Here is a 27,356-nt window from a genome sequence, read left to right on the forward strand (position 1 = left end):
TAATTTTAATTTATAATAAATAATAAATAAATAAAATAAAAAAAAACTAAGAAGTCGGGGTGGCCAAAACCCAAATTTGTGTCATGAAATTATCCTCCTGCATCACTGTAGATCCCATTCAATAAAAATCTTATTTCTTGTCATGTAACAAAGAATTATACCATTTTTTTAGAATTGACATGCATATACTTAACAATAATGGCAATTAGCACGAGCAAACAATGACTACTTAGTGAGGCTAATGTTAGTTTGTATTCTCTATTTAAAATATTATGTTAGAATTTAATATTTTTTATCATATATTTTTATGCTTACTATAATTATTTTTATAAGAGTTTGAATGAATCTAATACATAATCCTTGCCTTCTACTTTTTTATTCTTTTATTTAAACTTGACGAAATCAGCATAATATGTAGTAATATAATATGAAAAAGCCACAATATTTTTTAACTATTATTGTTATTTAGAAATGATATAAATAAATCTGATGTATAATCAAGTATAAAAGTTAAATGTGTTATAGCACTAAGAAAACAATATGTTATAGGAGTTATGAAATAAGAAGAAGAAAAAAACAAAATAGAAATCAAATTTAAATTATGGAATTACAAATAAAAATTGTTTAATACAATAAAACACTCAAATGCAGAATATCCATTTATTACATTATGTCAATAAAAATATAATAAGCGTTTAATGGATGAATTTGGCCGTGCTTTGTTGCAAATACTATTGATTAAAATATAAAGTTAACTTGCCGAAATCATCATCATGATAAAAGCGTGTCATTTAATTGACCCAATTTTATAAAAATATCAACTACGACAACTTTATTACTCTCCCTTGTATGTTACAAAAAGGTAAGGAAACTTTGATTCATCATCAGTGACCAAAGAAAGACATGGTATCTCTTTAAATCTTAATATTTAACTTGCTGCCACCCAAAACTGTTGGAGATAGATAAATATTTTATATTTATTGGAATTGAGATAAATAATATTTGAACTTAAAAATTATATCAACCTTCTTGATGCATATGAATGAGACTTCTTGCAGCATTGTTGAATATATCAGATTGAAATATTGCCTTTGCCTAGACATGCTGGTTCCAAAAAAAGTTATCTTTCCTCTTTCAACTCTCCCCTTACTGCTCCCATGCAACAACATTTTTTGAGCTCGTTGCTTTGCTGAAGGCAGCTCCCTTACTATCCACATAAAATACACCATTCTCTGATGTCCATTAGCCCAAAAATATAAAATGAAAGAAATGAATATATTTATATTATAATTTAATATAAGTTTCAATTTTATTTTATGCATAAAAATATATTTTTAATTAATTTTAAACTCTTGAAATTTTTTATTTATTGATAAATTATTTTCATCATGTTTTTATTTTCAATTATTATATTTTTCATATTATATATTCTACTATTAATCATATATTATATCTTAAAATATTTTTTATCGAAATTAAAATAAAGTAAAAAAAAACACACTTAAGTACGTTAAAATAAATCATATAATATAAAATTATTCAAAAGTTAATAGAAAATTAAAATAAAATAAATTTAACATTTATTATTATCAATTTGGTGAAATATAATAATATAAAAAACGTGTACGAGGAATGAGTGAGAAAAATAAATAAATAATAAATCTGTTTTATTTAAAAAATGTAATAAGAAAATTTAATAAATATTTTAAGAATAAAAGGGAATAAAATATAAAAATTAGAAGTTAGGAATTAACGTATTTAAAAACATTACTTTATTAAAAAATGATAAAAATTAGTAAAAAAAATTATTTATCAAATAATCAAATAAATTTTTCAACTCATAAAAAAAATGAAATTAGTTAAAATAACTAAACATAATCTCTTTTAAAAGCATTACAAATTAATTTGGAAATAGCAAATAAAAATATTGAGTATACAAATACTACAAATAAAAGGAGAGTAATTTAATATGATTGAGAGAGAATTTTTTTTTCAAAAATAATATGCGAAATTAATGTAATTTAGAGGAAAGGGCAAAAGTAATATTGAAATTATCAAATTGAGAGAGTGAAAATGATGAAAGCTTTTACTCTAAATTACATTTCACATATTACTTTTAGTAAAATATCTTCAGAAAAGGAATATCTCTTTTAAACATTACCAATATTTGAGAGGAATTTTGCCCGGGCAGCTAGGCTCCCTCCACATAAATTCTTATTTTATGTATGTATACAAGGAAAAGTAAGCATAGCTAATAACACCACTAAGCATGATCTTGTGAAAAGAAATTAATAAAGAACCTACTCAAATAATTGGGAAACAAAAACAAGTGATGGATCCTTCTCAAGTTCAATAGTTCCAACTATAGAGGTCCTTCTACCCTTCAAAAACCGGTTGTACCATTTTGCAGAGAGCTTTGGGTATCTCTTCAACTCTGGATCATCCCTATCAACGTAGTATAGGCCAAAGCTCGACTTGTATCCATCTAGCAACTCGAACAAATCCAGGAAAGACCATGCAAAATACCCCTTTATATTTGATCCATCTCTGAGAAAATTTGGCAAGATATAGAAGATCAGAGAACACATTAGAGGTGTTTATGTGGACACTTTCAGGAAAAGAAAATGTTGTATTAAGTTCTAATGATAACCACTTTGTTCTTTCTATTTCAAGAATTTGTATTTTTTGCGTGTCAGTGTATGTTCTGGTTTGATTAATTCTTTGAGTAAGTCCCTTCTCAAGATGACTACAGAAATTAAAAACTTCATATATATAACAATATAGTTCAATAGATTTGTTATCCATAATTTAGATTCCCAAGTCATCCACAAAACTTTTGGAAGTGATTAAGAAAATATTTTTTTGATGTGTTGCATGAACTAGAGCAGGACTGCAAACCTTAAGGCATCAAGCACGCTACCAATATATCCATGCAAGTATTTCACCCTTGTCACGTCTTGCAGTGACGAATTACTTGCTGTCCGTTGACCTAACAACCCAAAATTTGATTCATCAGTAACTCAGCCCATTTAAGCTCGCAATGTTCCACACGAGCACCCTAGCTATCATCAGCAGAACTTCCTAATAATTTACCATTGGTACATGTACTATAAGTATACTGTATGGTTGAGTTCAAATTCCATGCAACTTAGGATGGCCATACATAGGAAAATACAAGTTAATAGCAATATGCTACTAACTAATGACATTGTTGGATACATGTATTAATGAAGTGGGAAAAGGTTATAAGAAAGAATTGACATGATTGAAACATTAAATGCTACCAAGTTGCTTTGTCTATTAGGTACATCAAAACTCTGACTCCAATTTAATATTCAACCCTCATAACAACTAGAGATGATTTTACTACAAAATATCCACCGGAATTATGTAATCTTCTTCAACTGTTACTCACTTTTGTCATTATATAACACTGTCATTTGGGAGGGGGTCATAGGAGGGGAAAACAAACCCACGCACACACATATAAATATATATATATATATATATATATATATATATATATATATAGAGAGAGAGAGAGAGAGAGAGAGAGAGAGAGAGAGAGAGAGAGAGAGAGAGAGAGAGAGTGAGTGAGAGAGAGAGAGAGAGAGAGAGAGAGTGAGTGAGAGAGAGAGAGAGACCATTTTCATGAATAAATATAGGAGGATTCCCATAAAGGAGCTTGAATTTATTCAACTCTTGACGCAAACCCCACGGTGTTATAAGGTACTAATCAATCAAGTAAAGCCAGTTAGTCATACAATGAAGTAATCTAAAAAATTGAACGAATTTATTATAAGACAAATAATTTTTATTTTATTGTTACCTCTTCATTTGAAAACAGATCCTCTCCAACTGCAAAATCAAGAAAGTGATGAGGCATTACATTACTTAGAAATGGATGAATCAGGCAATCGAGTTCATTATTGAAATTGATAAATTTAAATTATTCTACAACATTGTTCACATAATTCCCCAAAACCTAATTACTGAATAAATAATGCATTTGGTTTTTTTTTCATGTTTAAGATATTAAATACATTTATCTTTTTATTTAAATTTTTCAGATGAAAAGTATCAAGAGATTATTAGGTTATTGTAGAGGGATATTACATTCTTGTTAGAAATTGAGATGGTAAATGATGTGTAAGTTCAACAGGTTGGAAATTTCATAATGACGATGAAAAGGCGTCGTGAATTCAATTTCCACAGCAATCTTATATGACCAACTTTAATTTTTTTACTAAATATATTATCCTTAAACTTAACGAAGTACATACAGATATTTGCCGCCATGTCTGCAGTGAAATCTCTCAGTTGGTTCTTAAGGGCGTCAGAATTGTCTGAGACATTGAGATTGGTGTAGTGAATTACGCCTATGAAGTCAAATGAACCCTTAACTTGTTTAGATTCATGATTTGTGAAGGCCGGAATTCTTTCACCTGCATTTGTCTTCATGGAAATGGGATAGTCTCCATATTGCAGGGGTTCCATAATCCTGCAATATTAAAACAGGCTTATAATTAAATCTGCCATTCTTCAGCTATGTGTATGTCCAATGAAAGAAAGCAAGCTTTAGTGCCTTTAAGGAACTGAAGAAAGAATAGAAAAGCAGAAAGTTTAATGGATAAAACTTCATTTATATATATTCTTCTGTCTTAAGAGAACAAATAAGGAACACAAGGGGTAGAAAGAACTAAGAAGTAAAACTAACCAATTGTAGGGTCTGTAACTTACCAACCAACAAAAAAATCACGGGCTCGTTGAGATGCTACCCTGTCTTTTTCTGTATTTGTTTGAGGAAAAATCCCAAACGTGTAAATAGAGATACCAACAAATCCATGTTGTTTGTCCTGCAAAGCCACTTAAGTTACTTAGAAAATGGGAACATTCTTTGCTATCAGTGTCCGTATGAGAAGAATAAATGTCAAAAATATTAAGATTGAGAAGCAGATAAGGATCCTAAGTTTATAAGTTTAATTTTTATGCGTGCATAAAACCTATTACATTGTCCGCTAATAAAAAAATTATAACATCACTTTTAAGCTAGTCGGAGTAAGCAAAATCTTAATTAACAAACTTATGAAACATAATAATATGTAATTGGATAACATTACAAAAACTCATTACACTAACATTGCAAAGACTATTTTTTTTAAGTTTAATGCAAAGTATATAAGTGGCTTAAATACTTTTTTACTTATTGTAACTCAGCAGTTTTTTATAATTTTTTCGTCCTTACAAAATTATTTTTTTATTTTTAGTTTTTGTAATTTATGTTTGTTTTATTTTATTTTTTTATAAGGTTTTAGAAAATGTATTTTCACATTTCAAAATATTATCTTAAAAGAGTCTTTTAAGGATTAATAATAAAACAAATATAATTTATAATAATTAAAAATAAAAAAATAATTTTACAAGAACCAATAGGAAAAAACACTAAATGAGAAAGAATAAAAATATATTTAAACCTACATAAATTGAAGCTTTTGGCATTTAAACATATATATGTAAGATTAGGTGATATACCCTATATTTTCTCCAGTACAATCTAGCAGCCGAAGAATGTGATAACAAAATATGATGAACAGCCAAGTAGGGTTCATATGTTGAGTTGCCCATTGTGTCGTTTGTAGCACAAAATGGGGGAGAACATCGTCGAGGTGGGCTGTTTCCCTGATCATAACCACCTAAGGCGAAAACATTGGGCTCATTTACAGTGGTCCAATACAACACTCTGTCACCAAACTCTCTAAAACATACTTCTGCGTAGTATGTGAAGTCTTTTCTGCATTTATATCCAAGTAATTTATCCATTAGTATTTCTCGATTTTGTGCATGATTTAATAATATAAGGAGCTTGTTTGCTAGACAAAAGTTAACGCATGCACACCCATTTGTTAGGATAGCTACAATTTCAATATGCGGTGCAGGGGATTTTCATGAATTAATTTTAGTATAGGAGATATAAGGTTTGCTAGTTAAAGGATGAGGAGAGGGAGAGATAGGTCGAGGTTTCAAATTCTTCCAGTAACAAAAATTAATGAATTATAGTGCATGTTAACTGTTTGACTCTTGAAACAAATTTTTTAAATTGTTGCTAGTTTTTTTTTAGGATATGCTGTTATGCTGCAGATATGTTGTTAGGTTGTTATGCTGTTCAGATATGTTGTTAGACTGTTATGCTGTTTTTAAATTTATCTTCTATTTTTTAGGCAACAACCCATAGGAGTTTTATCTATATATTTTAGCATCTCTTTGTAAAATGCACTCTGCTTTTCAGATCAATAAAACAGCCTTTCTTCTGCAATAATATCCTGAGTTTCTTTATCTTTTAATCATTCGTATCTTTCTAAAAACAACAAATTGGTATCCTGAGCCTTATTCTGAGGGATCTGAGAGATTGAGAGAACCCATACACATTCAAAACACAAACACACATAACCTGGTCAGAATGAATCCAGAAGGTTCATCCATTCCACTTACACTTTCGCTGTTTGATGGTAAAAGTTATCATCTCTGGGCTTTTAGAATGGAAGCCTATCTCGAAGCAGGTGATTTGTGGGAAGCTGTTGAAGATGTGTACGAAGTCGAACCCTTGCCGGACAATCCAACGGTTGCTCAAATCAAAAATCACAAAGAAAGGAAGCAGAGAAAGTCAAAAGCAAAAGCAACTTTGCTTGCAGCAGTTTCATCCACCATTCTAGCCAGAATAATGACACTTAAAACAACCAATCAGATTTGGGACTTTCTGAAACAAGAGTATGAAGGAAATGAAAAGGTTAAAGGCATGCAGGTGCTGAATTTTATCCGAGAATTTGAGATGCAGAGAATGAAGGAATCAGAAACGATTAAGGAATACTCTGATAGGCTTCTTGGCATAGTCAATAATGTAAGGCTCCTAGGTACTGAATTTTCAGACGCTAGAATTGTTCAAAAAATTCTAGTCACAATACCTGAAAAGTTTGAAGCCACAATTGCATCTCTGGAGAATTCAAGGAATTTGTCAAGCATTACATTGGCAGAATTGTTGAATGCCCTACAAGCACAAGAACAAAGGAGGCTTATGAGGCAAGAAGGGTCTGTTGAGGGTGCTTTTCAGGCCAGATCACAGAATTACAAAGGAGGCAAAAATAACAAGAAGAAGCAGAGCAACAACAAAAATGGCCAAAGCAGCAAGACACGTGTCTTTTCACCTTGTCCTTATTGCAAAAAAATAATCACCCACACAACAAGTGTTGGTGGAGACCAGACATAAAATGCCACAAGTGTGGTCAATTAGGACATGTGGAAAGAATATGCAAGACTCAACAACAACAACAAGGAGAAGCCAAGGCTGTTGAAGATCAGCCTATGGAGGAGCAGCTGTTTGTAGCATCATGCTTTGCAACCAACACCACTACGGAGAGCTGGCTTATAGACAGTGGTTGCACAAACCACATGACTTATGATCGTGAACTTTTCAAAGAATTGGACGAGACAACTATTTCCAAAGTCAGAATTGGAAATGGAGCACTCATTGCAGTAAAAGGCAAGGGAACGGTTGCAATTGAAGGCCACTCAGGTTTGAAATTAATTTCTGATGTATTATATGTTCCTGAAATTAATCAAAACCTTTTAAGTGTTACTCAACTGCTGGAGAAAGGATATAAGGTGCTGTTTGAGGAAAAAAACTGTGTGATTAAAGATGCAAACAACATAGAAATGATCAAAGTTCAAATGAAAGGCAAGAGTTTTGTCTTGGACTTGATGAATGAGGAGCAGCAAGCAGCTGTACACAAAGAGGATGATAATACAATGCTTTGGCACAAGAGATTGGGGCACTTTCATCATGCTGCACTACTTTTCATGAAAAAGAACAACATAGTGAAAGATATGCCAGAATTAGACGATTTACCTCCAAACTGTGTTGCTTGCCAATATGGAAAGCAAACCAGACTGCCTTTTCAACAAACCAAGACTTGGAGGGCTTCACAAAAGCTACAGTTAGTACACACAGATGTGGGAGGACCCATGAAAACACCATCATTGAATGGCAGTAAGTATTATATTGCATTCATTGATGATTATTCAAGAATGTGTTGGATTTATTCTATGAAGTTTAAATCTGATGTTGCTGACATCTTTGTGAAGTTTAAAGCTTGGGTTGAAACTCAAAGTGGATGCAAGATGCAGGTGATCAGGTCCGATAATGGAACTGAATATACCTCTGAAAAATTTAACAAGTTTTGTGTAGATGCAGGCATTGAACATCAATTGACAGCACCATACACTCAGCAACAGAATGGTGTTGTCGAGAGGAAAAACCGAACAATTATGGAGATGACAAGGTGCTTACTTCATGACAAAGGGCTACCAAAGGAATTTTGGGCAGAGGCTGCACACACAACAGTTTTTTGCTGAATAGGTTACCAACAAAAGCTTTGCAGAAAAAGACTCCATTTGAAGCATGGCACGACTACAAACCAAAGCTAACAAATCTGAAGACATTTGGCTGCCTATGTTTCTCCTACATACCTCAAGTAAAGAGAGACAAGCTTGACAAGAAAGCAGAACCTGGAATTTTTGTGGGTTATAGCTCAACTTCAAAGGCCTACAGAATCTACCTACCACAGAGCAACAAAGTAATCGTCAGCAGGGATGTCAAATTTCTGGAGTCAGATAGTTGGGACTGGAAAAATGATAAGAGGTCTGAGTTTCAGGAGGAGAATGAAGATGTTGATGAAGAACCCATCAGAGGAACCAGATCACTTTCAGACATCTACCAAAGGTGTAATGTTGCTGTAATGGAGCCTGAGGGATATGAAGAAGCTACAGCTGATCAGAAATGGAGAAATGCAATGAAAGAGGAGCTTATAATGATTGAAAAAAATAAAACATGGGAGCTGGTGGACAGACCTAACCACAAGAAAGCGATTGGTGTCAAGTGGGTTTATAGAACTAAGCTCAACTCAGATGGTTCTGTAAACAAATACAAGGCAAGGCTTGTTGTTAAAGGATATGCTCAAGTGTTTGGTGTTGATTTTTCAGAGACTTTTGCCCCAGTTGCCAGACTAGAAACCATAAGAATGTTGATGTCTCTTGCTGCACAAAAAGGTTGGATTATACATCAAATGGATGTGAAATCAGCCTTCTTAAATGGATACTTGGAGGAAGAAATTTTTGTTGAGCAACCTGAAGGGTTCGTTGTTCAAGGACAGGAGGAGAAAGTATATCGATTAAGGAAAGCTTTGTATGGTTTAAAGCAGGCACCGCGGTCATGGTATAGCAGAATTGATGCACACTTGGTGAACTTAGGCTTCAAAAAAAGTTTAAGTGAATCTACTTTATATGTGAAGAAGACTAATGGTGAATTGCTTGTAGTATCTCTATATGTTGATGATCTACTGGTTTCGGGAAGCAGTGGGGAGCATATTGACAAGTTCAAGGAAGAAATGAAAGATGCTTTTGAAATGACAGACCTTGGAAGGATGACATTCTTTCTCGGTATGCAGGTGGATCAAAAACAGAATGAAATATTTCTTTGCCAGGAAAAATATGCAAATGAAATTCTCAAGAAGTTCAACATGGAAGGGTGCAAACCAACTGCAACTCCAATGAATCAAAAGGAGAAGTTTTACAAAGAAGATGGAGCTGAAAAAGTGGATGAAAAGCTGTATAGGAGCCTTATAGGCTGCCTAATGTATTTAAGTGCATCAAGGCCTCACATCTTGCATGCATTAAGCTTGTTATCAAGGTACATGAACTGTGCTAGTAGAATTCATTTTCAGGCAGCAAAAAGAATTCTTAGATATGTTAAAGGCACAATTGATTTTGGAATTAGATACCATTATGTTAAAAACTTCAGACTTCATGGTTATTCTGATAGTGATTGGGCTGGATGTGCTGATGATATGAGAAGTACGTCAGGTTATCTTTTTAGCTTTGGTTCTGGAATTTTCTCATGGTATTCAAAGAAACAGGAAGTAATAGCTCAATCCACAGCAGAAGCAGAATATGTTGCTGCAACTGCTGCTGTAAATCAAGCTCTTTGGATCAGAAAGCTTATGACAGATTTGCATATGGAACAACAGGACAGTACGCAGATATTTGTGGATAATCAAGCTGCAATTTCAATTTCAAATAATCCAGTGTTTCATGGCAAAACAAAACACTTCAAGATAAAGCTCTATTTTCTCAGGGAAGCACAAAAGGAAGGAGAAGTGAAATTAATTTACTGCACAACAAAGGAACAAAGTGCTGATATCCTAACAAAGGCGCTTCCTAAAGCTAGATATGAATTCTTGAGGCAGAGGCTTGGTGTGTGCTGTTCCAGAGTCAAGGAGGAGTGTTAACTGTTTGACTCTTGAAACAAATTTTTTAAATTGTTGCTAGTTTTTTTTTAGGATATGCTGTTATGCTGCAGATATGTTGTTAGGTTGTTATGTTGTTCAGATATGTTGTTAGGCTGTTATGCTGTTTTAAAATTTATCTTCTATTTTTTAGGCAACAACCCATAGGAGTTTTATCTATATATTTTAGCATCTCTTTGTAAAATGCACTCTGCTTTTCAGATCAATAAAACAGTCTTTCTTCTGCAATAATATCCTGAGTTTCTTTATCTTTTAATCATTCGTATCTTTCTAAAAACAACAGTGCAAGAGATCAGGAACATACATGATGTCACGACTAATCCATCCTCCATATTCATCTTCAAGTACCTGTGGAAGATCAAAGTTGTGTAGCGTGGCATGTGGTTGGTTTCCTGCTCCACGGAAATAGGGAAATATATCAGTTTTTTTATTTGGAGTGAATACGAGGCATGATTAATTTTGTAAGCTAATTAAGAAACTCGTATTTAATTAAGTTTAACCATTGCTGATAAGTTCGTTGATGAGATTGTTGTAGTACTGTAATCCTTTGGGATTGACGGGTCCTCTGCCATCTGAGGAGAAACAAAAGCATTTTCTTAAGTGTTGAGAAAGCTTTTACCCTAAAAAGAAATATAGATACATAAAATTCCAAGAGTTTGCGTTCAATATTACAGTACTTGGTAACAATCTTGACCATGAAATCGAAAATCTATAGGCATCAAGCCCTGTTTCCAGCATTAGCTGCACATCTTCCTGTATTATATATTTTCGTGAAAACAATTAATATCTTTTCAAGTCTTAAAGGGCATTATAAGTATAACAAAATAATGACTAAGCTTGTTTTCTTTGTCCAGCTTATGCCTCAATCTTTTTTATTTTCCACAAATGAGGTGCAGCGTATTCACCTTGTACTTGTGGTACCCATCACAGGCTACATCTCCATTTTCTCCATGGGCATATCCTGTTCATTAAAAATAATTGCATGAGACCCACGTTTCCTAAGTAAATGATCAGTAAACATGACATGCATCAGTGCTACGAACAAAAAGTAGTAATTTAAGATTTTGGAGGAATGAAAATTAAAGAATTTTTTTTACTAAGACCAAAACTAAAATTCACTCATTTTATAGAAATTGAAAACATATTTAATCATATTTTTTAATAGATTTCAGAAGAAATATAATTGTTAGAAAATAAAATTTTCTCTCCTCACTTTCTCAATTAGACATTTATAATATTCTCTTATTTGGATGCGCATTTCACGCACAATTTCCAACTAGCCAAAAACAAATTAGACGGGATGCTAGGTCCTTTTTATAATTACTCTTATCTTTATTTAGATCCTTTTAACAATTTATCCTTTTTAATATACTATCCTCCTTCAAGTCCAATTTATAAAAATCAAATTAGACGGGATGCTAGGTCCTTTTTATAATTAATATTTTTTTAAAAAAGAATTAACACATAAAATGTCACGTTAAATATCTATTTCTTTGAGGAAATTAAGAAATTTTCCAAAATTATCAAAGCCTATAATTGGTAACCACCAACCAGCGTAGGCAAAGGTGTCCCAGATGCTAGGAGTTCTTCCATCTTTGTTAGCAGCTCCTTCCACCTGTTTATAATTTATAATGATTATAACAACACCACTTTATACTATACTATATATTAATCTTTGCACAATACTTGCTAATCGGCTAAATTAAATTGCTTTTGGGACATATAAATAGAGTGATAGAAGAAATGAAATGATTCATAAGATACGAAGAAATTTGGTGAAGGGAAAACTGCAAGGAAGCTACGTTATAAACAGAACCTCGAAGAGAGTTAAGCTTCGTTCTCAGAAGGAAACAACACCAGAAAATTAGCCTTCCATAATTTCAACGAAAACATAGAACATAAATGAAACTAGAAGCAGAAAAATAAATAAAGATAAGAGCATAAAACGTAAATGAAACTAAGAACAGAAAACGTAAATGAAACTAAAGGCAGAAAGAAGAAACAAGAACAAAATTGTAATTAGAAGCAGAAAATGGAAAATTGCATTATGTGAACAATAGCATTAGAACAGAAAACGTAAAACCCTCAACCCTATGCTTTGAATAATAGTCTAACAGAATAGTCTTGCACGAATCCCAAGGCTGCTATTTAAAAGAGTCACTCAAAGTCACTGGGCCCTATTACATTATTCTGGCCCAAAACGAAATAAACACTGAACCACATAAAATAAAAATGCAATCTCCTAATTAGAAATTAACTAAGGTAAGCGCTATTTTATTTGCCCTCTTCAAGTCCACAACCAAAATCCGGATTAAGCCCAATGTTTCATTAATTCCTGAAATTAGATTAAAAACATCAAATTAGTTAAATGAGTCCAAATAATAAAACTGCCTAATTAATTTAACAATTAAGACTAATCAATAATTAAAATGGTGCAAAAAGAGTTTAAGAAATAGAAGAAAATGATGGCACATCAGAAGCAAAGCAATAATGATAGTGAGAAAGAGAGTTCTAGTTTCCATCACTTGGTGAGAGTTAAGAGAAATTGTAAACCATCCTTGTTGGGTGAGGTTGAGAGATATTCTCTTGTATTGAGAGAGTCTTTGCAATCCCACTTTTAATAGTGAAGATATGTATTGACATGGTCCTATAGTTTTTACCTTTCACGTTAAAATTTTTTGGTGTCATTTTTCTACTCTCTATCACTACTACAATAAAAGTATACTACATCAGTTATTTGTAGCTTACTACATCGGTTGTCGACTGTCGTTGAATTAGGCATTGTAGAAAGTATGGACGTTTACAACGACGGTTGTATTGAACTGTCGTAGAATGTATAACATTTTAAGATTGGTTCCTGCTCAGGACTGTCTTAAAATATACCACGTTCTAAGAAGGTCTTAAGGACAACCGTCTTAGAACGTATTATTTTTTTTAAAAAATAATAATTTCATTTTTTTGTAGTTGTCTCCATGTCAGCTATATTACAATGATTGACACCAATACACTGCTACTTAAGTGCCACGTAATAATTGATAAAAATGTGTGACCATTCAACTAATTAATGTGTAAGAAAATTCTTTTTGTCTATAACTATATTATAACAATCATTCATTCAGACCATTCTAATATGTAACAAAAGAAATACTAAAAGAATTATATATCCTTGCATACTTAAAGATGACTAAAAGACATGAAGAAAAAAAGAACCTTGTCATTTTCTCTGTCATACCTTAATTTCATCAGGGGACCTTCCTTTGCTAATGTTTTGATTCTTGCTAGCCGAATTGAGCGGCTTGATGCCAGTTGCTACTCAATCCGAAAGGTTTTTCGATGTTTCAGAAAAGAATGCGAAAAATACTCAAAAGGGATGACAAAATGGTCATTTTAAAACTTTTTCTGACCTCTAGCTCACCTAGACTAGCCTCTGGCTCACCTGGGCCACCAAATAACTTCATGATGAAGTAACCAGCTCGCCTGGGTGAGCAAGGTTGCTTCAAAATGAAGTTAACAGCTCGCCTTGGCGAGCTGTCATGATCCCAAGTGGCTGCTTTTGCTATAAATAAGCGTGAAGAGGGGCTAAGGAAGGGGTCCCAAGGTCCAGAGGTCTAGAATTGAGAAGAAAGAAGAGAAAAGAAGAAGAAAGAAGAGAAAAAGAAGCTAAAACACTGCCAAATCGCGACTACAATCGATTTCTAAATCGTTCTTCGGTCGTTCTTCATTTGTTCTTCATCCGGTTAGTGGTTGCTTTTAAGAATTTGAACTTGATTTATGGACCCATAGGGGTCCTCTCTATTGTTTTGTGCGTCTTCATCTCCTTCTTCGATCATCGGTAATCGCTTTTCTTTTGTAAAGTAAGTTTTAACTGATCATTAGCGTCGCAATTTATCTTTAAAAAATGATTGAAGATTAATAGGCAAAAACAAAATAAAACCAACTCATAAACTTCTTCATTTCAGCAAAAAAATCAAGAGATCGTTTCAAGGTCCAATGCCTTAACGATTCTCTCCTCTCATAAAAAATCAAGAGGTCGTTTCAAGGTCCAACGCCTTAAACGACTCTCTCCGCTTGTCAAAATTTAAAAGATCATTTCAAGGTCCAATGCTTTAAACGACTTTTGTTCGCAATAAAAATCAATCTTTCAAAAATATAAAATCAATGTAACACACAAAATTTCAGACTTAAAGAACTACGTAGGTCTGAATTCCTCATCGCACCTGAGGATAGTAGGAGGAAGGGCAACACCCTAGTCGACCCCAAAAAATAAAAAACATAAAAAAGGAAAAATACATAATTTTGAAGTCATGTCTTGCACACTCGATTAGAGGTTTCCGTCCCTTGTGACGGGCACGTGGGGTGCTAATACCTCCCCCCTACGGAAACAACTCCCAAACCCTCATTTTCAAAATCTGCAGACCATCGTCTTTTTGGTTTTTCTAGCATTTTCCTCAAATAAACATTAGTGGGGACTCCGCTTGTTCTCTCCCTCAAAGACAAACACTTTGGCCCATGATTTTGGCCTTTTCGCACCCCCGCCGAAGGGTAGGTTGCGACATTCTCCACCAATATTCTGATGAAAAAAGCTCTTGACAAAATCCTGATCATAGGCCAATACCAGAGAATTAAAAAAAAATCATATTAGTCTTCTAATACAGGACATATAACTCAAGAAAATTTCATACAAATTTATGTTAAATTATAGAGCAAATAATTTATAAAATTTATTTCTCCTACAATAAAAATTGAACTTATCTGTCAATAACTACCCATGGGTGGCATACCAAAAAGGTGGCATTGGAGGCATCCCCAATCCACCCATTGGTGGTGCAGGCAAAGCAAGAAGCAACAACTGAGCATACATATTGAGCATACATATTTTGTAACAGGAAAACATTATATTCAATCAGTATTTGATATTACAAAGTTCCATCAGTTAATGAGTGTTTAATAAGGAGATAGAAGTTATTCACTAAGTTATTAGAGCAGGTAACATAACCTCAAAGTCCAGCTAACGCTGATCTATTTTCAGCATCTAATTCTAATTTTTTTTTAAATCTAATACTTTAAGTTAGTTACAATTTAAACTATTACTATTTCATAAAAAAACAGTTAGAATATTTAATTTCAAAAAATAAAGAATTATGATAAAAAAAATAAATTTAAAAGTAATTTTATAGTAAAATAATATATTGTGGAATGATATGTATTTAAATTATATCATCATACAATAGTAGTGTGCAATGAAGCATGCATTAATGAATCCAAGATCTCTTAAAAAAATGAATCCAAAATAAATGTAGCATGCATTAATTGTTTTTCATGCAATATTTGTGAGTGTACATAAATAATTTAAAAATTTCTTCCAAATAAAACTACTAATCAATTATACGAAAGAAGAAAAGCAAATTTAAGTCCATTGACTAGTTTTTATGTTCTGCCAAAATTGAGTTATTGTCTCTAACTTCGATATCGTGTTACTATACAGTTTTGGCTTATTTAAGTTGGATGATAAAAAGGGCTACAACGTCAATCATCAATTGAAATACATGCATTATAGCACTCGTGAACAGAACAAATATAATTATACTAATTATCGGTACATAATATAATCTGCACTTTATCTAGCTTATCTATGAAAACATAAAACAATTTGGAGGATAAAGGTGAAATGAAGATGCAGAAAATGATATAGATATTAATTGAAGGATATCTAATTAATCATAAGAAAGTACCTTGCAGCCCTTCCAGATGTAGTAAAACAAATTATAATAGATACTTTCACCTTAATCACTGCTCCTACGTAACAAGTAATCATTAGCATGTAAGAAGCACACCTAAGAATCTACCACACCATGCCAATAAAGCAAAATGTAAATTACCATAGAGGATGCAATACATTCCAAGTGAGTCATGGGTTCTCCAACATACTTGATTGTCCTTTAAAAATAAAGGTCTTGATTGAAAACTTTCTCATCCTACAAGGACATGAAATGGAAGGCAGAGACTTGAGCCAACGTTTTGTGGGACATTTCAAATAGGATAACAACTCATGATTCAAAGGAATTCCCAACAAATGATTAGCAGGAGAATGCCACACTGAGATAAACCACCATAAGATAGAAAAAAGTAAAAATGGGAAAAAGGAAAGGGAAGTTAGGAACCCAGAATAGAAAACAGAAAATATAATGATTTAGCACCAACTTTTTAATTAATTAATATTCAAGAATTCTAAATTTCATCTAAAATTAAATTTCAATTAATTAATATTCAAGAATTCTAAATTTCGTCTAAAAATAAATTTCAAGAATTTCATATTTTTCTCTTCCCCTCAATTTATTTTTCAACATGAAAAATAATACTTATAAAATTTATCCACAATTGCTAGAACTATATCTGATAAGAAACTGCATTTTGCATAATCATAAGGAGTGATATTAATCTGGCCAAACATGAAAAAGAAATGTAAGAGTTACCACATTTCTTACTTTTTTTCACCTATTCCCCCTTTCTCTCCTATTCATCCATTTCACACCCCATTCTTCTGGCGTGAGAAAGAAACATTGCTCAATAATTAAACAGTTTATGCAGATATAAAATGTAGAAAAAGTGTAAATAAATAATATACAAAAACCAATAACTTGTTCGGGGTTTAATATCGGAGATGGAGACAATGCCTCTTGGCTCTTGAATAGATCCTGGTCTACAATTATTATTCTTTGAATCCTCTTTAAGCCGAGGTGCAAGTTCTCATTATAATCAAGTGCAGAAAAATTTAGGTTTAGAAGCTACAATTTTTTTTTAAAAAAAGAACAGAAAAAAAATTAGGTAACAAATAATTAATTTTAGTCATAAAAGCAAAAAGTAGCATACAACTAGTTTCGGTACACTATAATTGCTTTTAAGCATGGAAAAAATATCTACCTAAGTAAAATACAAAAGACCATCAATTCAAATGCATTTAACACCAATTGTTATTTGAAATGGAGTAAATAAAAGACGAAAGTACGTAATGGAACCTAAGCTGGTTTGCACACAATCACAATCATGAAACCAACAAAAAAATGGGAGATAAAATAGGAGTAAAAAACAAACTCAATATTAAAAAAACTTAAAAAGCCAATCAATTTGAGCTATTTTTGTTAACTCAATTCCGATTAAGATATTGATTACTACTGAAAAAAGATTACCAATGTGCAAAATATCTTCATTTACTCTACTAATTTTAGATGTTAAGCACCCAATTAATATTATGCCAGCTGGACCTAAACTAATGTGTTCCAAATCAACGATTGCCAACTCATATCATGAAGCTCTAGAGGAACTTAGCACAGATTTCAAATGCATCTGCCCCTCCAGACATATCATGAAGCTCTAGAGGAACATTCTCAAAATCACTAGAATCTGAGCAAAGCCTTCGTACAAGGCCACATTTTGGAAGAAGCGAAGACTGCAGCACACACAAATAGAACTGTAGATGTCACTAGAATCTAAGTTTGTTATTTTCTTTTATGCACACATCACACTCAATCTAATTCTAATACCTGGTGTAGCATATAAGTAGTGTCATAGATTTTTATCACAAGGTCAGCTGAAATATCTGAAACAAGAGTCCTTCATTTATGATGATAATATACGTTAATTTATGAATACATATATATAGGGAGGGGGGGGGGGGGGGGGGGGAATAGGTTGTGTACCACTCTTGGGCCAAAGATCAATATAAATACCTGGTAGCTTGTTCACTGTAGAAAGTATCTGGCCTTGTTCCAAGTTTCATGAACTTCATATCTACTTATTGAGATCTATCCCCAATAATCAAGAAAAACCTCTACTTGAAAGCCTGCACAAATTCTAAACACTATAACTTGAATGCTACTACAGATCCCATAAAGTAAAGGTCAAGATACTATGCTTAAGTAATTATAGAGAGAGAGAACAACATTATGTGTTTTATATTAAACAACCCTTTTATCAGGTGTGAATCAAAAGAGTTTTTAGTTGTTGCAAGATATTGAAGAGCATGCACACATGGATTATATCATGGTTCTGGTTCATGATTATGCAAGGTTCTGGTTCATGATTATGCAACACCCCAACATGATAGTAGCACCTTCTATTTCAAGAAAGCAAACTAAGAACTGGAGGAGAGGGTGAAGAAATCACTATATATGAAGGTTGAAGACCAGGACATGAAATTCACATAATATCATTCTTCATACTAATATGTATGAGAAAAACCCAGAAAATAAAGAACAGAAAGAATTGTGCAAAAAATGCTTACCTCAACTTTCATATAACAATGGCCCTCACAACCTCATTGCTTTGCATATAACTCTGCAAGAACTTCAATTTATAGATGTGGTGTCCTCATCTACAGATGAAATAAAGCAAGAAACAATAAATTCCAAATTTTGCCTTCATGCACTGAGAAAGAGTACATAATACAATAATTGTATAGAGAAGTACTTGTGCTAGATGCCATGCATTACAATAAACTGTATAGAGAAGTACTTATGCTAGATGCCATGCATTGATGCAAATTTGTCTCTACCCCGGTGCCTTTGGAAGTTACTTCCAACTTCAAGCTAAACTACGTAGGTGAAGCTAATAAATAAAATTAGATGGATGAAGAAAATAGTCCCTATCCCAGCTATAAGCCTTATGGTCTCAAGCCAAGCACAACACCATGAAGAAAATGGTCCCCATTTTGGACCAGCTAAATGGGCAGCCCAAAAGTATAGAGAACCAGTCATCTGTTAGATTGAATTGCAAGTCAAAGTTAGCACTCATCTTCTGCCAGACCTGCTCTCTTCAATGCCTTATCTTTCAACTGTTGCAGAACCTGATGAACAAATAACAATAACAATTGTTAAACATACAATGGCTTTCCAAAAGAGTGTCTTTTACATTGATTATACAAAACATGTAAATTAATTAAGCTCTTGTTAATAAAATGAGTCACCTCAACATAGGATTTAGAAACAACAATCCTAGTACGTCCAAAACTTTTCCAACCACTTTCTCAACCTCCAATAAGGATTGAATCAATTGCAACAGTGCTCTTTTCTGCATTTTCTTATGCAAGATAGACAATATATTTCATGAATTACAGGCACAATTCCAACACATGAAAATGCTTGTAGCACCCACGCATGCAATACAAGAAACTAGTTCCATTTACATACCTTCAACATCTTCAAAGAAGTGTTCACAAATTTCAAGGCCTCTTGGAGAGCACCAGTTAGAATCACTGGTGTTTGCAAGTCATCTGACATTTTTGTTTGAAACTCAACATTCAACTTCTTAATACATTCCTTGGTAGCCTCATTAATTTGAGGTACCTTTTCATTCTTCTTAGTTTCCCCTTGATGTAATGCTGATACAACATCTTTACAATCTTGAAGAGTCTAACAACCAGATGAAAAAAGCACTAATTTATGGAAATCGTAGAAGTAAAAAGAAGTTGTTTTGAACAATATCCCTAAAGTAATGTCATCAATTAAACCTAACAAAATTACAGTATTGCAAACAAGTATCAGTAGCTTTAATACTTTATGCCAATAGATTTAAATCATAGCAAAATTGTGGTAGAGTTGAGACACAGAGGAGAGATTAATCAAAAGAAACAATAAAAAACATTGTAAAGGTGTGAATCAGCTAATACACCAAATCAGGCTGTGAAGCAACTAGCTAAACTGACATATTGAATATTGTTGGCAACCTAATATAAAGGTACAATGGTTATCTCTGTTGGAGAACCTAATACACCATATAAGGCTATCAAAAAACTAGCTAATTGGGTTAAGTCAAATCAAAATAAGTAGAAGTTGTTTGAAATTTTGGCCAATAAGAAGCATTTTAAGTCACCTGTTGTAGTATATGTTGGCTCCAGACTTGGGGCAGATTGTTCACTTCCAGCAAGTGCATCGAATCACACAAGTAGTATAAAACGGTAAGAATCGAGTATCGAACTCTCGGGGAACTTGTGTTACTTGGTAAGCTGTTTCAGTGAATAGGTGTCTGGTGTGAAAATCTAAGTGTGAATATGAACAGGTATATAAACTATCTACGCAAAAAGGAAAATCACGCGAGAGAAATGATGTGTAAAAACAAGTAGAAAACGAGTTGGTCTTCCTAATAGGTGCCTGATGCTAAAAAGATATTTTCTATCTAACAATGCTCATATGTTCTTATGGTGTCTCCTGAGATGCTAAACCCTGATTCCTCATGATAGTTTAGCCTAATCTTGATTAAGCATCGTCCTCAGATTCCTCTTGTTGGACTAAACTCAACCAAGACCGCATTTACTACAACTAAATTATCACACCTCGATTCCTCATGATAGTACAACAACTTAGCCCTGTCCTATCAAGGTCATCAGAATTAGGCCAGTTTCCACTATTGAATGACCCTAACAAAGCATGCATCAATGTGATCAAGGTAAAGGCATACTAGAATAAAAAGTTGATAGCACAGAGAACACACAAAACATCATTAAATAGATAGAAAGATATTTACATCAAGTACCTACAAGGAAGATCCAACAAAGGATTTTAGCTTTCCATAACCAAGAAGCCTCCTTTACAACAAAGAGAAGAACAAGATGAAAGATTGCAAAAATACAAGTGGTGAGGATGTCTCCTTCACCTCTAGGATCTCACAACCAGTCACAAACTCATCTCAAGCTCTCAGAACGGCTTCCGCTTCCAACTCTAGTCTTTACAGATCTTCACACAACAAAATCTCTCAAAACTCTCTGGAACTTGGACCTTTCTCTCTCTAGAATCACTAGACATGCAAAGCTTCAGCTCTCAGCCCAAACTCCTTTCACAAAATCTGATTTCAGGCTTAAATAGGTGGCCTTGTTTGTGCTCATGCGCTTAGCACAATTCTGAATCGCTTAGCGCACATTAGTGAATTTCGGCTTAGCGCATGCTTTTCTCGCTCAGTGGATGGACTGAAACAGTGCGCTTAGTGAGATGAAGCGGTGAGCTCAACGAACCTGTACAGCTCATCTTCTTCCAGATTCTTCCTCGCACTTAGCCAATGAGTGTTCCGCTTAGCGGACGCTTGCTAAGCTAGCAGATTGGCTTAGCAAGAAGGTGAAAAATAACACTTTTCAGAGTCGCCTAATTAACCTAAAATTGAGAGAAAATGATTATTAAACACACAAAATGGAAGTACTAAGTATTTATTACCTATACTTAATAGAAAGTATTTATAACACTACAAAATAACCATAAACTGGGGAAGTTTGATACAGTTTACACAGGTTTTATACACAAAAGTTAGTTGTATTCATCGCCTAACACAGATCTCCTAGCTTATGCAATTACACTTTCCATAGGAATTAAATTAGTTTCAATTCACGAGGATAAGTTTGCATGACTTGAGACTCAGAAACAGACTTGAAGACATGCAAGTCGGGGTCTTCGAAAAGCTAGTTACTCTTGAGTACAAGGACAAGTTGTAACATTACAGGTGAAAAAATCAGCCAAAACATGCGTGACACCCTCTACCCCTCACATATATATTAATAAAGGAATAAAAATTCAAATATTAATTAAAAATATTTTTAAAACATTTTTAAATACAAGCCTTTCAAATGGGTAAAAGGCTCACATTCACTTTCTTCTACATCATATTCAAACTTGTCCAAATAAATAATAAAGTCATCTCGGCTCAAAGAAGGCCATCTAAGTTTCATACAATTAATATAGAACTTATATCCTAATGTCACATCCAATCAAAGCGTGGTGTTCCCGTGTCCTCTAGCATGAGGTTCTTCATAGTCATCCACCTATTCATCTGCTCCCCCGAACACAAAGTTCAAGATCATCACAGGATCCAAACACAAACAACAAACCGGGAGTGAGTTATCACATTTCTAACTACTAGAGAGAAACAACACAACATATAGTAGCCAAATACAATTTACTTAGCATATCTCACACTATTTCATCACTTTGTCATTCATCAATCACACTTTTCAATCATCAATCACAATACACAGGAATCACCCACTCCGATCAAGACATAATAACACATCAATTTCATAATAAACAATTAGCAAGCGTATGCAACAATTATGCTAAGACTCAAGCCTATATGCAATGTGGTACCATGTCAGTGAAAAACCTCGTCGGGCGCCTAGGAGTACATGACAAGACAAACCACACAATAGTAAGGCAAGTCACTCTCACTAGGTAATATCATAGGGAGACCAGTCAGGGTCACAGTGTTTTGCGAGAATGCTCTAACCATATGGGATCAACATAGGCTTAAAAGAGCACTCAAACCGTGTGACCCCCAAGGCCTACACTCCAAAGAGTCCGTCAGGGCCTCTCCCTCCTGATTCAGGTCCAACCCAGAAAACATTTTAGCACACAGACTCTATCTATGAACTGTACAAAACACACGACTCCTCAATTGTTCTCAAAAATAGTTTTAACTCGTCGCCCTAAAAGGGACTTAACATTAACTCGTCGCACTTAAAGGGACTTAACATTAACTCGTCGCACAAAAAGAGACTTAAGATTAACTCGTCGCCCTTAAAGGGACTTAGCATTAACTCGTCGCCCTTAAAGGGACTTATAGTCGTGTGATTGTACAATTCATAGTTAATACTCAATGCACACAACATCTCAATCACATACATACACAATTTATCACATACACTCGATCTCAATCACAATGGTATAATCTCAAAATAGCATATTATCACATCTCATTAATCATATTCACTTTACCTATGAACTATGCAATATACACAACTACTCAATTGTTTTCAAAATCATTTTAACTCGTCGGGTTCCCACAATGGATCCCATCACAATACTCGTCGCCCTTAAAGGGTCTTACAATTGTGTAATTGCACAATTCATAGTTCACAACTCAATACACACATCTCATCTCAATACACATGTATTTCATCATCCGTCACATGTTCAATTTATCACATAATCACAGTTTGAATCATCATTTCATAACCTAAACATAACAATTTATACAAAATATTTCATCACAACATGGGGTGTAAAATCCCTGAAATAGTTTCTCACAATTATATCAAAATCAATTAATCAAATTCATGGGTTAAACACAAAGACATCAAGAGCACTCAAGTTTATCAATCAATTCTCATCAGGACATCAATTGGTACATAGAACACAATAATATTGTATTTATAATCATAAAGGAAAAATAATAATTCAATAAACATCCTAAAATAAACCCAAATTTAGTTCTCTAAGGATCCCTACACATGTTCATTCTAACTCCCAATTGCGAATAACTCATCCCTTACCTCTGAGCGGACTCACGTGTCTTCAGTCAGCGATAGTAACATCTCTAGCGGTTTCCTGAGATTCCTTCAGTTATTCCTCCGACTGCTCCGATAGAATTCCCAAACGTCAGAGAGACGGAGAAGAGATTGAAACCTCCACTTGTACTGTCTTCATGCGATTCCTTTTTCTCCCTCCACGAATATTATCTCGAACATCCCAACGGTGGAAGTGGGAAAAATTGAATTTCGAACAATATATCCAAATTTCATTAAAATCCAACGGTTAACGAAACCGGGATCGTAGTTTTACCGAGACAGTTTTGGGTTTCTGCGGGAAAATAAAAGGTTACAATGCGATGGGTTTTCCTCTAAGCTCAGACATAATATCGAAATTCGCAACGGTGAGAATGCTCGAAATTAGGTTGCGAACGGGGTGCTCATATTTCACGACGATCCAACGGTGAACGAGCCCGAGATCATCTTTTTGCTAAGACAGGTTTGGTGGGCTGCGGAAAAAAGAAAGGGTTTTGAGAGAAGAGAGAAGAAACAAAATTGTGAGGCAGACTGGAGTAAGTCTGAAAACTGACCTAGCATGTTGATATTTATAGCTAGGGGCATTTACGACCTATTAGTTACTCTATTTATTTATTTATTATTTACTATTTTATTAAAACAAACTTTATTTTATTCTCTATCAAACAAATAAATAAAATACCATTTTTATTTTCTCTCAAATTATTATTTTAATTAATAATTATATCTCCTTATTTATTTATTTATAAATTCTCATCATTTTTTTATGAAACTCTATTTATTTATAAATAACAATCTTTTTTTAATTTAGTTTACGAAAATTGGGATGTTACAACATGAGCATGAACTATGGAATATTTAGGTAGACATTATGGACTTCATATGAGATAATTTTACCCTTTCGAACAAGCAGTAACAGATGAAAAAAAATAAAGAACTTTATATAAATTTTATTCGTAATTTATTCCATTCTTCACTGTTGCTTTTTAATAAACGATTGCTATATACCCTTCAAACTTCAAAGAGCAGGGCCTCTCCTTGTTTCGGTAATTATTATTTTGTTTTCCAATGCTGACATGATATCATACGAGGGAAGGAGAATAATAAAGCTGTAATGTTGTTTTTTATTCAGGGATCCTCTGTTCTTCACATTGATCATAGTAGAAACATCATGCAACATAAGAGGAAACCAAAATAATATTCATGTCAAAATTTCAATATATAACATTAATCAATCTAACTAGAAAATTCATCGTTGTTTCAAAGTTTACAAGCAATTCAGTTTAAAATTTCTTTTCATATGGGCACAGAGCTATTAATATGAAATTAAAATCATCTACTAAAAGGTCAACCTAAGATTTCATTGATTACCAACGCCCTCAAATAATGCCTTCCGCGGTGAGGAAGGTAACTTATCATCTTCTTTGCACACCACCAGAACTTGGTCCACGCTGTACAGCCTCACCGTCTCCCTCCTGCCTTCCAATGCCTCTTCAGCAAATATTGGAGCTCTGTTGAAGAAAAAAAGATTAGTTTAATTAGAAATACACAGTATGATGTTAAAGATAGCAGGTTTAATATTGTTCATTTTTGGATTTCTGATTATGTCCTGAAGCATATGAAAATTAAACCAACAAGGTATCTCATCAAATAATCAACGTTTGTTTAGCTTTAGTTGAATGAGTTTAATCCTGAGAGCAAATTTTCCTCTAAACCAAATAGATGGATGAGTTGGTTACTTAAGCATCTTAACAGCATTTGCAAAATCAATAACATAAGACTTGAATAAGCAAAATATAGATTGATTAGAAAACATTTGAACATTCTATGACAATATAGTGTGTTTCTATGACAGCAACATGAACTAGTGCACAATCCAACAAGATCTTTGCCAATTGAATAACACTAACTACTACTGGTTTAGAGATTCCATTAAATAAAAAGACATTACAGTGCCTCTGATTCTATATGCATTTGGCTACTGCTATAATAAATTTCAAAACCATAAAGCTTTAAAGCTAATAGCAATTAATGCAAACACATATATAGAGGAAGAGGGTTTTATTTAGCCCTTGGAAAGTTGCAATACAATAGGGGATAAAGATTGAGATTATGCAGAGAATTTCAACATTATAAGAACAAGTAACAAATAATAATTTATTGAATTTAAAAGAAGAGATTGGAGTGAGGGGTTACATGTTTTTCTCTGAGCAATTTAGTGAGTGAGGGAGGCAAGGTGACAAGGGTTCCATCCAAATCTTCGGTTGATGGTAAGATAAAGAGGGCATCTGCGATAGCTTGAACCAAGTGAGTGCCTTTCAGTAAACACTGCTTAATGAGGTCCTCCTTGTGTTCAATTAACTTGAGTAAGGGCAGTGTCAAAAAACAAAAAGAATAAGAAGAAGAAGAAGGTACCTAGAAAGAAATGGTTGAGAAAGGAAGGTGTCATAGGAGTTGAAAGCCATGAGGTTGCTGAGGTCCACATCAAACTTGTGTTTTTTCTCACCCTCCATCTCCATCAAATTAAACCAATAACAAACTACGGCGGCGTTGAAGGTGCCTAACGGCTTAAGGGTTTTGTGCTAATGAAGAAAGTAACGTTGTCTTTGTTTTTACTATTTTGAAAACTAGGTAGCTTAAAAGTAGTAAAAAAAAAAAAGGAAAGAAAAAGTTAAGAAGAAGCTAGAAGACAGCAGAAGCATCACCAGGTAGGAAGAGCAAGTCTGAAGGGCTACCTTCGCCACCGCGCCGTCTTAGTCCTTAGCGGAAATGGTTTTGTCGACTAGTAGCGTCTGTCGCCACCGTCGTCGGGTGGAAGTGGTAGTGGTTGGCACAACTACTCCATTTTGGAAAACCTAGAGAAGAGTCGAAGAGGGAGAGGGGGAGACTAAGACTCAGAGAGCAAAAAGGAGGAGTGGAAGACAAGGAGTCGCAGATTAAATATTAATTAAAAACAGCGAAAAGTCTTCTAAGGCAGTTTTTACAAAACTGTCTTAGAATGACAACCTTATAATACGATTTTGTAAAATCATATTCGTTAAAAATTCCTTATTTACAAAATTGACATTGCCTTTTATACTAAGACGGTTCCTCATCAACTGATGTCATTTCCCTGTTGTAGAAAGTGCATTTTATAGTAGTGTATTCTTATTTTTTTTGTTTATGCTAAATGTCTATTTTGAGTCTACAGAGAAAAAATAGTGTTAGTGTTTTCCAACATAATTGGGAGGAGAGGAGGTGTTGAACTAGCTTGTGGGTGACTTACTTGGACATAGTATAAGTATATGCTCAATTTGGTCACACTGTTTTAGGGGGAGAAGGGTTCGGAGATATAAGCATTTGATTTGGCACGTCACCTGTTGGAATTGTGGCAGCTGCGCAACAAGGTTGTTTTTAGACAAGCAACTAGCTGTTGATTTTTTGCGAGTTTTATCACAGATTAAGGAACTCTCTTGGATCTGCTTACTCTACGCCAGTGGAGCTAAACCTGGTCTAATGTTCTCACCGTGGTGCATGGAGCCTGTGGGTTGTTTCTATTCTTAACTGGCCTTACTCCTTATAGGATTTTTTTTTGGTTAACATACATATTGGTTAGGCTTTTTGGTATACTTCACAGCTTACACAGTTAAGCTGTACCTCTATTCTAATTTTTTATAATATTATTTTGCTTTCAAAAAAAAAAA

The 27,356-nt window shown here is 33.7% G+C and overlaps 1 protein-coding gene and 1 long non-coding RNA gene across 5 annotated transcripts; both read right to left on the reverse strand.

Moving 5' to 3' along the window:
• Nucleotides 1–2,129: 2,129 nt before the first annotated feature.
• Nucleotides 2,130–12,009, reverse strand: LOC100804122 (hydroxyisourate hydrolase). Its single transcript, XM_006575808.3, has 12 exons — nucleotides 11,907–12,009; nucleotides 11,261–11,316; nucleotides 11,033–11,108; nucleotides 10,856–10,927; nucleotides 10,660–10,747; nucleotides 5,533–5,791; nucleotides 4,741–4,856; nucleotides 4,284–4,501; nucleotides 3,830–3,858; nucleotides 3,645–3,732; nucleotides 2,899–2,989; nucleotides 2,130–2,547 (listed from the first exon to the last, which is right to left on the reverse strand). The coding sequence occupies exons 3-12, from the start codon at nucleotides 11,091–11,093 to the stop codon at nucleotides 2,301–2,303; spliced, it is 1,269 nt and encodes a 422-aa protein (XP_006575871.3). The 5' UTR covers nucleotides 11,094–11,108; nucleotides 11,261–11,316; nucleotides 11,907–12,009; the 3' UTR covers nucleotides 2,130–2,300.
• Nucleotides 12,010–24,885: 12,876 nt separating this feature from the next.
• LOC121173111 (uncharacterized) lies at nucleotides 24,886–26,863 on the reverse strand. Of its 4 annotated transcripts, none has more exons than XR_005887322.1 (3): nucleotides 26,089–26,863; nucleotides 25,870–26,001; nucleotides 24,886–25,184 (listed from the first exon to the last, which is right to left on the reverse strand). It is a non-coding gene; the product is annotated as an uncharacterized lncRNA (long non-coding RNA). The 4 variants fall into 4 exon arrangements; XR_005887321.1 differs by having other exon boundaries at nucleotides 25,870–26,019; nucleotides 26,089–26,857; XR_005887320.1 differs by having other exon boundaries at nucleotides 25,870–25,961; nucleotides 26,089–26,826.
• Between the last annotated feature and the right edge of the window lie 493 nt (nucleotides 26,864–27,356).

This window comes from Glycine max, chromosome 2 (genome assembly GCF_000004515.6).
Source record: "Glycine max cultivar Williams 82 chromosome 2, Glycine_max_v4.0, whole genome shotgun sequence".
Taxonomy (NCBI): Eukaryota; Viridiplantae; Streptophyta; class Magnoliopsida; order Fabales; family Fabaceae; genus Glycine; species Glycine max.

Coding starts and splice junctions, on each gene's coding strand:
- LOC100804122 (XM_006575808.3), bottom strand. CDS start 11,093: ATGCTGGAAACAGGGCTTGATGCCTATAGATTTTCGATTTCATGGTCA. Junction 4,857..5,532: donor TGTACTGGAGAAAATATAGG/GTATATCACCTA, acceptor GTGGCTTTGCAG/GACAAACAACATGGATTTGT. Junction 2,548..2,898: donor AGCGTGCTTGATGCCTTAAG/GTTTGCAGTCCT, acceptor AAATTTTCTCAG/AGATGGATCAAATATAAAGG.